General features: G+C 37.5%; 1 protein-coding gene across 10 annotated transcripts in view; it reads right to left on the bottom strand.

Annotated features, from left to right (window-relative positions):
• The window catches only part of LOC146684630 (microphthalmia-associated transcription factor-like), a 28987-nt gene extending 16225 nt beyond the window's left edge, over positions 1–12762 (bottom strand). For 3 of the 10 annotated variants that reach the window (XM_085444923.1, XM_085444925.1, XM_085444931.1), the window contains exons 1-2: positions 11588–11890; positions 258–498 (exon numbers count right to left, since the gene is read on the bottom strand). In XM_085444923.1, the coding sequence (XP_085301049.1) occupies positions 258–498; positions 11588–11691 (345 nt within the window). In that variant the 5' untranslated portion in view covers positions 11692–11890. Of the gene's footprint in view, positions 1–257; positions 499–4763; positions 5015–11587; positions 11892–12692 lie in introns of those variants that run through there. The other 7 variants (XM_085444924.1, XM_085444926.1, XM_085444929.1 and 4 more) reach the window with 6 other exon arrangements.
• Between the last annotated feature and the right edge of the window lie 1338 nt (positions 12763–14100).

Here is a 14100-nt window from a genome sequence, read left to right as displayed (position 1 = left end):
CACTTCACTCACTCCTGTTTTTTTTTTTTTTTTTTTTACACACAGTCATAGTAAACCATGATTGCCCGACTATTCATGCACGAGTCACTAAAATCTATAAATACATCTGGACCATTCAGGCTGCACCAATGACACATACAAAGTTTAATTCCACAAGTGGAAACTTTACACAGATACCGTAACAGCCTTCTAATAATACACACCACCCCATTCTTTGTTGCTCCCTACCATCAGAAACTTGAACCATGCTTTCTTACCTTTAGCACCTCCATTGGGACCTGTGCAGCAGGTGGTAAACTGACCGGGACACTGACATTGATGGCAGGCGTTTGGGCCTGTGTAGTTTGTGTGTACTGGGAGGCCTGTTGTCGCTGCTGCTCCCGCCGCTCCTGCTCCTGAAGCTGTTCCCGCATCAGCTGTTGCCGCAGCAGGATGCGCGATGTCATGGCCGAGGAGCTCAGCGGGGGCTTGGATGAACTGTGTTGGTCTGACGGACTGCTGCGGAGGGGAGAAAGGGATGATTGGATAAGATAAGAGAGAAGGCAGAGGGTCGATTAGAAAGATGAGGTGAAAAGAAAGAGTGCTAGAAAGGTTAGAAAGGGGTCAAGAAAACCAGAAAAAAAGAAGAAAATTGAGGGACGATGGATGTAATAAAAAGCCAATGTTAGCATGAAGAAAACTGGCAGAGAGGATGACTTCAGGGGAAGAAGTCAAAAGGGAACTATTAGCTTTTGTTCTGCAAAAATTAATATTAAATGACTGGTTGATCTATGTTGATAACCTGTTATTTTAACCTTTGATGATCAGCCATCGTCAAAAGCTTGTCAAACAGAACAAGCAAAGCTATGGGAATTTGCAATGAGCACTTTTTGTTGCTATTTTTTATTTTACAAAGATAAATAATTAAGCAGCCCTGCTTATTTGCTCTTAGAAAACAAATACTTGAACCTCCATGAAATCACTTACTATCAAGATCTATTATCAATTAAGATGTCCTTTCAAAAAGGAAAACAATGTTGTGATTTTAATGACTTTGGAAGGCACAGGCATTTTGCATTTGTAGACAAAACAAAAAGAGGAACATTTTGTCTGTAAAGGTTGTTTCAGTTTTCCCACTCTTTTAAATTTAGATGGCTACTCCCCAGACAGAGTCCTGAAGTCCTAAAATAGAGAGTCTCTGCTGAAGCAGAAGTTGTCGGGACAAAGCCTCCATCGAGTGAGTGATCCTTTTGATAAAACTCAGTAAAATGTCTGGCCAATCCAGCTGTGCAGTAATCGCACTAATTAGCCAGCGGAGTCAAACAGCCTCAGCTTGCAGCGTATTCAGTGGGTGTTGAGCCCTCAACATACCATAAATCTCCCCTCAGCAGTGGATATAATCTCATTGTCTACAACCACACCCACTGAACCCTGCACCAGATATTAGACAAAACAATACTGTATAACAAATATATATAATAAAATATATTATAAAAGCAAAACACAGGCTGAACTCTGGCTTTTCTCTGGAAGCACTTCAGTGGTTTGGGTGTCTAAATTCAACAGCTACGTTTCTTCCTTTGTTCCTTTGTGCTTCACCCAATATATGGAATCAGGTTTAGTGTTCAAAAGAATAATTCCTTCTGCTGTGTGACTTTGGGCGATTGTGTTTCCTTTCATCCCACAAATTTCATAACAAAAGTCACTAGATCTAAAACTCTTGATTTCCTCTGCCAGAGCCAGAGGCTTTGATTCTTCTTTTTTTCCTTTAATCTACTTCAGTGATTAAATGATCAACGGTTTGTTGCAAGAACAAATTCGTTTCTGTTCCCTTTCTTTTGGTTTTACAGTTCAAATGTGACATTTGAATTGATTTGGAACTACAGATGGATTTATTGTTACATTCTTTGGATAAACTAGAGCTGATTAATAATAATAATAATGATAATAATAATAATTAGTCACGTTTGTTACATGTTGAATGCTTTTGGTTGGAGAAATCAGCTTTTGTTAAAATGAACAGGTTTTTTTTTTTAAATGAACGCTTAAATAAAAAAACATAATATACACTGAATAGTTTAAGTACATAAATGTACTGGATAGTACAGTACCTTTATCACCTACTAGAAATCAGTACTCCTAAAAACTTGAGGAACTTTCTGCTTAATTTGGATTTTCACGTATCTGACAGCTACATTCATGGAGGTTTTAAAAACACAATGAATTTAACAAAGAAGCTGTAATGTGTGGAAAGAATATAAAAAGGGCAACACAGTAGCATACAGTTTAAACTACCACTTACTTAAGTGCTTGCTTTTTACTACATGCTTCTAGATGCACAGAGTGGCTTGCTCAATTTCTGACCACCAGGAGTGCTACTGAGCAAAGTTTTTGGGTGGGTCCACAGTTTGTATGGCATTGTTTGAATTTGTGTTGTGCATAAATGTCAAGGTTATAGTTAACTTCAACTAAACTCAAAGCAAAAACTGGTGTGAAAAGAACTTTATGAACCTACATAAAAGTGAAAAGTTGGAAAGAAAACTAAAATTACATGATCAGTTACAGGAAATGTTTTTTGTTTTAGTCTTTGTAAATTTGCTCACATTTGTCAACACAACCAGCCTGAGGAGGCATTGGTGCGTGCTTATTGAGAATACAATGTGTACATAACTCTTAAGTCAAATGTTTGCATAGTAATAGCCATTACAAACTTCCTAAGTCTTGCCCCTGGCAAATAGCCCACTTATTAAAATAATGCAGTAAAATGAATACTGAAACTAATAAAAAGTAAACTAAAAGGAATTATTTTTAACTAAGAAAAATTTAAACATGCAAACCTATTTTGAAAGCTAACTTAGCTTTACTGAATTAAAAAAAACAAAACAACTAAAAATAAAGTAAGTGATGAGTGACTCGGTGAAGGTACTAATGCTTTTAGAAACCTGTCAAATAAGTGAAGCTAAACCAAGTAAGCCTCTATTCTGCTCACAGGCCTTACAATGCTACAAGATTTCTCTTTGTGCATCCTTTTGTACTAGTGTATATGGTCCTCAGACTATCAGTATAATATTCCTTTATTTTGATGTTGCTTATGGGAGAGAAGATCCTGTATCCTGTTTTTGCTTGTATATGCTATAAGTTATGGTTCTTAGAAAGCATATAAAAATAGTAAAAAATTGACATTGGCAGAAGTAAAAAGTCAGAATTGCTCAAGAAAATTACAATCGACAAGTCTCTTATAATTTTATAACTTATAACCGCTTTGCAATTGATTAAGAAATAATTTGTAAAGATGATGTGAAAACCACACTGATTCTGAAAAGCTTGCTGTCCAGGCTTGAGCTGAATTAAACTTGTTGCACATTTATGGTGGAGTTTAGAGTTTTACAGCAGGACAAAAGTGCATTACCATGTTATTCTTTATTCATAATTGTTGGAAGAAATAATTGTAACCGAATTAAAATTCTGATACAAGTGCGCAACACTATGTAATTCAAAGCATTGTAGGAGGTAGCATTTTAGGCTAAAAATTTGATATGACATGATCTAGGGGTAGTGTTAAAATAAAATAAAAGTATGACTTTGGAGAGTTTTTTTCTCGTAAATCTTTATGTTCTTTTTGTTTTTTTGTAAATGCACCTGTTTTGTTTGTGTAAATTTGCTATTTTTTCATAAATGTGAAATTTTTTCTTATAAACTTTAAGAAAATTGCAAAATTTCTCTTTTCAGAACCCTGAAAAACACATTTATTTCTTTAGCATCTTTAGCTGCCCTATTACAAAACTGTACAACATATGACCTCATGGCGTTTTTTTAATACGCTCTTAATAATTCGATTGACTTGTGTTTGTGTATACGAATGACCAGAAACCTCTCAGAAAGGCAAGGCTGAATGTCTCTGTCTCTTTCTCTCTGTTTCTTTCTTTTGACTGTTTGTTGGCTCTTTGCCAAACAAACCCATGAAAGACATAAAAAGCTCTTTTGTCCTTTTAAAATTTCATTCGTGTGTGCGCACACCTCCTCTTATGTTCGTGTGTATCTCAAGGGAAAAAAACGGAAAAAACAATGGTTGTACAGTCTTGAAGAGTCCCACCCACTCAACTCATGATTCCTCTGATTCTGCTCACTACTGTGCCTTCATCATACTTCACCATTAGTCAAACTGTCAGAGCTGAGACTTTGAAGCAGAATTCAGTGACACACTAAAGACAACAAACAACCAGGAAAATTCAGCAGCAATACTGCATCAAGACAGAAATCAAGTAACATTGTGGAGCGACAAAGTCTGAGAAGAGTCAAAACACTGAGCTGTTAAAGGAAAATACTCTCCAATAAAGATGCACTGCAGCTGTAAAACTGCTGGTAATTGACAGGCGATCATTCTGCAGACCTAATGACTTCTGTGTGACTGAATAATAACTCTACCATTACAGTCTCATCAAAAAAAACAAATAACTAGCATGCCAAAACATGATACCTCTTCTGTTACTAACTTTATGTCTTAAGTATGAGATTTCTAAGCTTTTCAGGTACTCGCTCCCTCGCTATAAGTGACCAGTGACCAGCTGCAATTAACTATAATAGACTGATAAATGTATATCCTGACATACAAAAACTATTCAGCACATAAAAACACAAGGAGAAATCTTCCAAGACTACTTCCCACATATAGCCCAGTGCATGGTGCCCTTCATGTGTACATAGTGTTGAACAAACATATAGATTCCAAAATAAAGCCCAAATGCACTGCAGCAATACCACAGATGCTGAGGCGCCATACTCACAGACAATCAAATGAACAGGGTCTGTACACTTGCACTCCTACAGCCTCCATATTTGTTTGTTTTTCCCTGAAGGTGCACCACCCGCCCTTGGAGAGCAGTGAAAGTCATGCTGGTGGTGCAGCGCTGAAAGTGTGTCAGAGAGGGGAGGCTCCAGGGCCCGGCCTGGAAGCTCCAATCGCCACGCAGAGTCCCAGGCATAGGACCAGCCCCGTGCAGAGCAACAGCAAAGCAGAAGAGAGGAGCGTGCAGGCGTCCACTGGAAACACACTGTCCATCAATATGCCGCTTTAAAACCACGCAGATAGTGTTACGCTTAGAGACATGTGCCGACACGTGTTGGGTAGATGGGCTACAACCAAGTAGGGGTCGCTGTCCTGTGAAAATCTTGTATCTCAAAAGTATCATAACTCAAAAACGTGTTTGCTTTTGCCAAGTGACACTGCATTTTAGAGAAACTGAAAGGATTTCAAATGGTTTATTTAAACCTTAAAGTCTCCCTTTATTTGTAAAATATGCTGCTTATTGTTTCCTCTCATGTTTGACCTTCACAGTGCATAATAATAAGTTTGACACTACCAAGCTGACTTCACATTCATCTGCTGAGACATTAACCTTAATTTGAACTATTTATGTGTACATATTAGCATGACTTTTTTACAGCTTTCATGGCTGATACAAATACTCACTTTCAAATGACAACTGCAAAAAAAAGAAATAGTACTAGAATGCAACATATGTTCTGCTGCTGCAAGAGGCTGGCACACTACACAATAGAAATGAACTGACATGAAAGAAAAAAAAAGACACACTATGTGCTTATTTTCATTAGTTTAAACATCACTCCCCAGATTAGGTGTATTCTAAAGAACCACATTAAACTCATTAAAGCTCAACTTTTCTCCCGCTGGTGGCCGTTCAGTGTGTTTTTCAGGAAGCAGACAGTGACTTACGCAGACCACACTGCATATAACTATACAGTGAGCACAGGATAAGAGCAGTGAAAATAGGCAATCTAATCAAAACACAGGCAAACTGAGTACTAGTAACAATCCTGTCTCCTATTTCTTTCTCTCTACCAAACTGCAGGAGTTGCTGCCCTTCTAGCAGACTACACAACCTCTCTGCTGGAATACAAATGAGTGATTATGACCCTACATGACAGTGTATTGATCTACTTGGACTCCTGTGCTGATCAAACATGCGCAGCTTGGTGCAGCTGGCATGATAGTATGAAGTCAGTCACAAGCAGGCAAATCATAGAAAATAGAAAGCATCTGTATGCATGTCTAGACCGTCAATTATGTGGGGTTTGTACACAGGGAATGCAATAGAAGTGATTTTTTTTGTTTTTTGTTTATTTGTCTAAACACCAAACAGAAAAACAACTGTACAAATGATTTAAATTAGGTAAATAGTTCAACCCTGCAAATATCTCGGTAAACATCTGGGTAGAAACTTTGTATTTACTGTGCATAAACACTGCATAAGCACAGGAAATGCCTTAGCATCATCAAACACAGACAAAACAGCATTTTGTTGTATAGCCTATAAAGTTATATATAGCAATGCCTTTTTGGAGATATGGTGGGGCCCTACGCATTATTAGGTACATGGTTTTAATGTTGTGACTCACAGATATCCTGACCTGTAGTAAAGCAGCAACTGTCACTGACTGCTGCTATAATAGCCGTTTTAAAAAAATCAAACAACCCAATGGTCTACAAAACAATGGCTATTCCATAAAGAACTGTTAAAATAAAATTTATACATAATTATTTCACTCTCAAGTACAAAAGCACAACAAAACAGGGTCAGTCATAAAAGCATCTAAAAAGAAAATCAGGTACTTTGCAATGTGCTTCCAGGAAGCCAGGACTGGATGGAATAACTAGAACTTGCTGGGTCTTATTTCTGTAATTAGGCTCTGTGCTCTTAGTAATTCCCCTCACTTGTGTTCGGCAGGATGGCCTGCTCTAGCTGCAGCTCCCTCTCTTTCCTGTGTGCTTTAACAATGAGTAAGTAGAGGATAGTAAGGAGGAGCCTTTGATACGTTTCCCTACAGCAGGTTGAATGAGTGCAGAAGATTTTCAAGTTCATTGATATAACAATGATGTGCAAGCACAACATAACAGCTTTTCATTGTGAGACTGATTTATTCTCGGCTTTCCTTGAAGGTGATGACAGACAATCAACACATTCTTTCTTCGTAAATGAACCATGGTAACGATTCGTTGCTGTAAAATATGACTCTGAAAAAAAATAAACAGACGCAATTATGTGCGTCTTAACCACAAGTTAAAATTTAATAATTAAGTCACCGTGTAAAGGTATTTGTTTTAGCTGTTTAACAGTGAAGTGTGTTTTTTTTTCAACAGCTAATGCATGCAAGTAATTACTTGTTATAACCTCTATATATCCTTGTAATAACAACTTACTGCTTAAATAGTTAATGAGTCATTTCCGTCTTTTTTCAAGCGAACGTGCCAAAGATTCACTGGTTCTGGTTCTTCTTGTATTTTATTGAGTAAACAACGAATTAATTCTGCACTAATCAATAATGAATCATCTAGTTGCAGGCTTCAGACGTGATCATGCCTGAAGGCTACATTTCTTTTAACTGTTAAGAATAATGACTTGTGTCAATAAAAGCGACACTCAAAGGCCTCCTCTGTTATTGCAGTTCCTTCTGGGCACCAACAGAGGCAGACAAAGATCACACGTCAGGAATATTAAAACTGCAAACCCAAATCAATCAGTAAATAAAAGATGTAGAGTTTATGATTTTTCTTTATTTTTATTTTATTCTTTATGAGGAAATCTTAAGCAGATGTGCTTGAAAAGCCACATAAGAGGTGAGAATGCAGAAAGATAACCATGATTACAGGACAAGTTGTTCTGACTGTATTTTACTCCAGCCTCAACACCTGTCTGTGTCACTTAAGCCCCTGGGTCTTTCTTAGATCATGGATGAACCTTTTTGGCATCTCTGTCTAGGACACCTCGTGGGAACAAGCTGCTCTGGACACATAGTTTCATAACCCTCAAACTCTGACTCAGCTCACGACCACTGGCTCATTGCTTTGACCTTAAATGCCTATTCTGTACTTCAGTTCTATTGCAGAAGAACTTAAATTGATTTGTGGATGTCTCCATCATTTTACTAAATTCTCTTTCCCTCTTCCTTATTTTAATTTGAAAGGTTTATTTTCTTACCAAAATATTACTACAAATGACCAAGATCTTCATTTGCTTGTTAGACACTAATAAGTTGTGAAAACTACAATATTTCTTCTGTATTTCTCTGCATCCTTGTCATTTTTAGGTAAAGTAAAAGTAAAATGTCTCTTCCAAAGAACTCGATCCACATTCAAGGCCCATCATCTTTCCAAACATGCCTGTAAGGAGTGTGCATTAACAGTAAGCCTGAGGTTATTTTCTTCTCTCAGCTATCATTATTATGCAAAGTGCCCCAAGGTTCATTATAATTTCTTCTTTACCAAAAACAAAAGTAAAAAAGTAAACAGAGTTTTGCAGCGTTAAAAGTTTTGAAAGTTTTTTCAGGAGACTTTGAGTTCCATTCATGTTTTACCCCCCAGGCCAAGATCCAAGACAGAGAACCCAAAGTGTAGACCCGACCCACAAAGACCCATTGCGAGCTATTAAAACAGATATTTACTGAGCAACATAAACCAAGTCCCATTGTAAAGTTTTCACATTCATTCAATTCTTTATTTTCAGCTTTGTATGATTTGAAGAAAGATTTTGAGGAAGTCTTTATATTTAAACAGACAGAGATGCGCTAACAACAGTTAATGAAATGATTAACACTGACAATCTTGCTAGCAATTGCAGTTTTGCCAGAAAACCTTGGGATCCAGCATTCATGCAGGTGTAACTTTGATACATACTTCCACGCCAAGATCCCAAATGACAAAAAGTTCAAAGCTCCATCCGCAAAAACCCAGTCCCACAACCCACATGACCAAAGGGTCTGCCAATAAAAAGGTTCAGAATACCACAGAATACCCCCAATGTCTTTGCTCCAATGGGCCACAGCTGTTTTTGTGGCTTATAACAAGCAGGGGTTTTAATGTTGTGGCTGAAAGATGTACGTATGGCATTAAATGTTAAAAGTGATCATTCTGGCATAAATTGTTACGGAAACATGTTAATTGAGCAACAAGAAAATTTCATTGTGAGGCTGATACTAAAGCAACACATTTGTTTGTTTGGTTTCTTCTGCCTAGTGTCTGCTAATCTTTACTGGCCGGGGATCTTTCTGTGTAAGACATTTGCATATTTATTCATCCATATGGATTTAATATAAGCTATGCTCAAAATCTAGTCTGTTCATTAGAAAGCAAAACTTTCAGCCTCTGTATTGACTGAGGGTGCAAAAAAAAAAAAAAAGATCCCTAGACTCACAGTTTCTGATATAACACATTCCCTGCTAAATTTATATAGCTTATTTACACTGCATAGAAGACTAGTTTTGCCGCCTGTCTCACATCTATATTAGGCACAAAAAGGCTGGCACGACGTCAGCAGCAGTCTGTGTGCTCTGTCAAACTGATACGCAGACAGCCAAAAAACAAATAGATCTATGAAAGCTAAGATGACATTTTGTCGCACACAAAACTTCAAATTTAGAAACTTCTTAAGCAGCTATTAGGAGACATCAGACAACTCGGTAATCAATCAAACTAATTATAACCATTTTGCACAAAACTGTCTTATGGCACAGTCATCGTGATTATTTATTATGCTGGGTCATCTTCATGTGATAGAAAGGGGAAGTGGGATACCTTCAATCAAAGCCACGGTTCAGACGACTTCACACATTCAGGAGAAAAATGACATAAAGAAAAACAAACAGCAAAGATTCAGAAACCGTGCTGATACTTTGCGTATACTTGGAATGGCTGCTGCTGCTGCTACACCAGCGACGAAAACAACACAGCCTCAGATTCAGGCCAAGGGTGTATAACAGTGTAATGACATTTCACTAATGAAAAAATTGAAGACATTAGTTTAAAAAATGCAGAACTAGGTTAAAGGCTAAGACTGTCCAAGATGACAGTTCTTCCTCAAACAGTTCTTCTAACTGGTGTTTTGATTGAATTTAGAGAAAACGAGAGAAACCGCAAATCTGCAAGAAAATATCAAGAACGAGAGGAAGGAAAAAAAAAATAACTGGAGTCTAGCGAACGTCTGCAGCAAGAGTTCTGTCCGAACACAGTGGCGTACTGTCCTCTGGATGTCTCGCCCTGACAATGAGGCCATGTATCACCACCTCTAAACTACGTAACAGAGAGGAGCAGACACAAAATACAAAACCTCTGACACCATCCTGGTAATAGATGCATAATCGTCATCACCATCCTCATCACAGAGGGGCATGAAATGTTATAACTTACGACTTATATTACACCCCAACAGTATTTCATTGTGATTTGAAATCATCCATAAAGGTTGATATGCAATCATAAATTGCATAGAAAAAAGTTTATTATTTATTTAATAGTAACACCTGCCAAGGGATCTGTGGTTGTTACATGTTTTCTTACTTAATTTAAATTGAATCAATCACACCAACTGAGTATTGAGAATACTACAGTTCACTGTCAGTGAGGTGTTTAGAATAAGAACAAAAACATGGTCCCCTAAAATATTAAAACAAAAAAATAAGTCCACCTTCCAGTCATCTCATAGATTTTGCTTCATATTTCCCAGCTCTGGGATCAGTTTTCACTCTTAGTAAGAGTGAAAATTGTAAGACAGCAAAAAGGGCATTTTCTAAAGTTTCTCAGTATTGTTTTGATATGCTACACAGTAGACAGGAAATCTGTCATTTCATTGCATTAAACACGTGTATAAGACACATGTATAAGACATCAACCTTGCTGTGCATTACTTCCAGAAAAAGGGTGAAAGGTGAAACAACACATAGATCTGACTCAGCTAAATGTTTCTGAGGCCTCAGTGTGTCAAAGCTGAAACTAAATTAGTAAACGTCAGTGCTGCAAGCTGTTCTTTGTTTCTGTTCTGTGTCCTTACAAGAATAAACTGTTGTCAGGACTTGGAGCACTTTGTCCAGTACTACATGCACTTAAGTTATACAACTTTTTAATAGGCCAACAACTTGCTGAAAACTAAATTTTGTCTGCCTCTTTGGTTGCTGATTTATTTTATTGGTGAAACAACTTTAGAGCATTTAATATTAACTGTGAACTTATAAAGAAGGCAACACTCCTCCACTGAAAGAAACATCAGGTTTGATTTATTTATTTATTTATTTATGTTACCACAGCTTATCTAACAGTTAATACTTTCTTACACACTTTTGACACTTCAAAGCTGTTAATGCACAAGGTGTAGTGCCATAGTAGACTTATGGCACTTTTTACACACTTGTTGTTATGCAGTTATACTTAAAAAATAGGTAGTTCTCGGGAGATTTAAAGAAAAATCTCATAAATAACAATAAGTCACCATTCTGCTTTAGGAGCACCTGAATATCAGCCATCAACACAAGACAGGCAGAGCATCACCTTGCTAAACTCTGACCTGTCTGCTCCTCTGTGAGCTAATATTTGAAGTTGATGTTGACAAGACAACACCCATGTGTTGCATAACTTCATGCAAGCAGGATGACCATAAGGAACGAGGGCTGAAACCCGGGACCAGCTTCAGTAACATCAATGAGGAAGCCCGCACATTCATAGACTTTGGACAACACTTTAAAAAGTCTGCAGCCTAATTATTACCTTAATCCCCAAAACGCTCCAGCGTGAGAAATAACTGTCCACGGCAAAAGAACTGACCTGTTTTTCAAGGGCTGACTCTTCAATTCGTAATACGTTTTAGGCTCCTCTTGAAAATCCTCTCCGACCTCGAAGTCGGGAACTATTCCCGATTCCGACTGCATACTTGCAGATGTCAACTTTTGGAGACGCTAAACCTTCTTTTAAAAAAAGCAGACGGGTGATATTCGTGCCCCAGTAGTCCGCACAGTACCAACCGTCAACGCAAGCCGCTTCTGCCCAGGATCCGGAGCTCTGTAGTCCTTCGCGGCAGCGGCTAAACTGCAGCTAACGGGCTGAAAATGATCCAGAAACTACAACTACCAAGATGCTCCGGGGATGTAAACGTCAGCACAATTCTGATTGGCTGCAGTATCCGACGGGATTTTTACCCCCCCCCCCCTTTTTTTTTTGCTCGACCAGTGAAACTGAAATGTCAGTTTCATTTCCATAAGCAATATTTATCCCGCAATGTGGATTTCGTAATAATTGGCTGTAAAGACTTATTTTGAATTAGTAGCGTCTGCTCCAGTGGCCGTGCGTCTTTGCGGTCTTAGATTTTGCATTTAAAGAAATGGTCTGCACATTTTGCCTGAATGCAGATACATTTAATATTGGTTAAAAATAATGGAGGGCGTTAATTTGCTATCACGATAAAAATGAATTATTTTATACCATGCCCACCGTCCGCAAAAAAAATAAAAAATAAAAAAAATAAATAAATGAAAAATAAAAATCCAGCCTTTGTGACCTGGGCATGCTGTTCAAGCAAGTTTGCGAAAGCATAACTACATTGTTTGCAAATAAAAATAAAATATATAGTGAGTTGTTTTTAAGCCTTTAAAGCACATATACCCAGAGTGACCTTGAAGTAAGTAAGAATCAGACTAGCGATGTGAGTTTCTAAAAATAAAAAAACAACAACCCAAAAAACAAAAAACACTGGATGTAGCAGTCAGTTAAATGAGTAAATCTGGAAGCAATCGCACAGAAACTGTTCAGAAAATCTAAATAAAAAACATAAATAACGGCACTTCTTACATTGCAGGTCATTCACAGCCTTGATATTTAGTGTTTTAAGTCTCTTATTGGGTCATGCAGATATTGCACCTGACTTTAGACCAACCTCAAGACGAGCCTCATGTCTCTGTTTTTCCCCGTTTCCCTGTGCAGACTGACTGACCGCTCGTCTCCCACTCTCCCCCACGCGCTGTTCTCAGCACACCAAGTTTGGTCTCCTCAGTTAAAGTCTTGTCTGCCACTTGGGGGCAGTATAGAGCTAGAAAACAGTTTCGTGAGCCCGCGGGGGTGTGGGGGGGCACCCTCTATTATAAAATGGAAATTTAGAGGTAGTTCAATATTTGCATTCACCCTCATCCTGTTGAACTGGTTTAAAGTCTGTATTTTATCAATGCAAATAGAATGCAAATATGATTCTGCTGGAAAGCACATACCCGGAGGCTAAAAATAAAGCCTTAAATAAAACGATGATAGCTGAACAGAATGAGAAATGGGATCAGAATGTTTTTTTCTTCTTCTGTATTTCTGCAATACTATTTCTGAGACACATAGCAGAAAAAAAAACACTCACATACAGCCAGCCAAATGACATGACACAGGAGCTGTAGAGAATCCGATCTACAATATACAGATAAATTACTTTGGATGTGGTACTGATTACCCAGGCCCTCCAACTGCATTAGACCTGTAACATTTGTAGACTACTACAGCTTTTGTAATTACTTCCAGATATATCTTTTTAAGATATATTTTAAATAATAGTACTTAATGACACAATAAAGACTAGCAAGTACAAATTTTGTTCCACAGTCCAAAATATAATGTTCTCTCAAAAAATATTATGAAGTCAATTTATTTTGAAAATGATTCCAAGCACAGTGATATTTCTATCTTTGAAACATCGTTTCTTAAATACCTATAAGAATATGCTGATTTTGCAAATTATAACACATAAATGAATATTCTTCAATAAGCCCAGTGAAGCAAGAACATATAAATTTAAGGACCTGAATATGAGAAGAAGAAAAATCACTGTGAGAAGAGTCCAAAATTCTTAGTTTTAATGGCAGTGCAAAAGCCTGCTCACCATCCATCCACCCATCCACCCTTCCAGCCATTGTATTACACAAGGGGACCACAGTATGATGGGTGAAAGACAACACGCACCCTGCAAGGATTGTCAGTGTCAGCACATTAGTAAATAAACTTGATTCAGTGCCCTTAGGTAGAAAACCAATGTTTGTGTTCATGTTTTCCAAGTTATCCAAGTGTCAGTGCTATATCTCTTTTTGGCAGAAATGGTTTGTAAATAAATACTTACACACCTCATAAACTTTTGTGGCAGTTGCACGTTTAATTATTTTTTTTTCATTTTGCAGAAAAATATAGTGTTTTATGGCTTCCCATTTTCTACCTATAGCAAAAACCGAGTTTGCATGGACAAATATCTGGTCAATTGTTGAAATAAAGTTATTATAAATTGAAAACCTTCACAATTTATACGTTTAGCTGAA

This window comes from Copadichromis virginalis, linkage group LG20 (genome assembly GCF_057382275.1).
Source record: "Copadichromis virginalis isolate Kocher_CV1m ecotype Utaka linkage group LG20, C_Virginalis_male_GT1.1, whole genome shotgun sequence".
NCBI classification, from domain to species: domain Eukaryota; kingdom Metazoa; phylum Chordata; class Actinopteri; order Cichliformes; family Cichlidae; genus Copadichromis; species Copadichromis virginalis.
The sequence above is the reverse complement of the archived record's forward strand: the minus strand, read 5'-3'. Positions and strand labels throughout refer to the sequence as shown.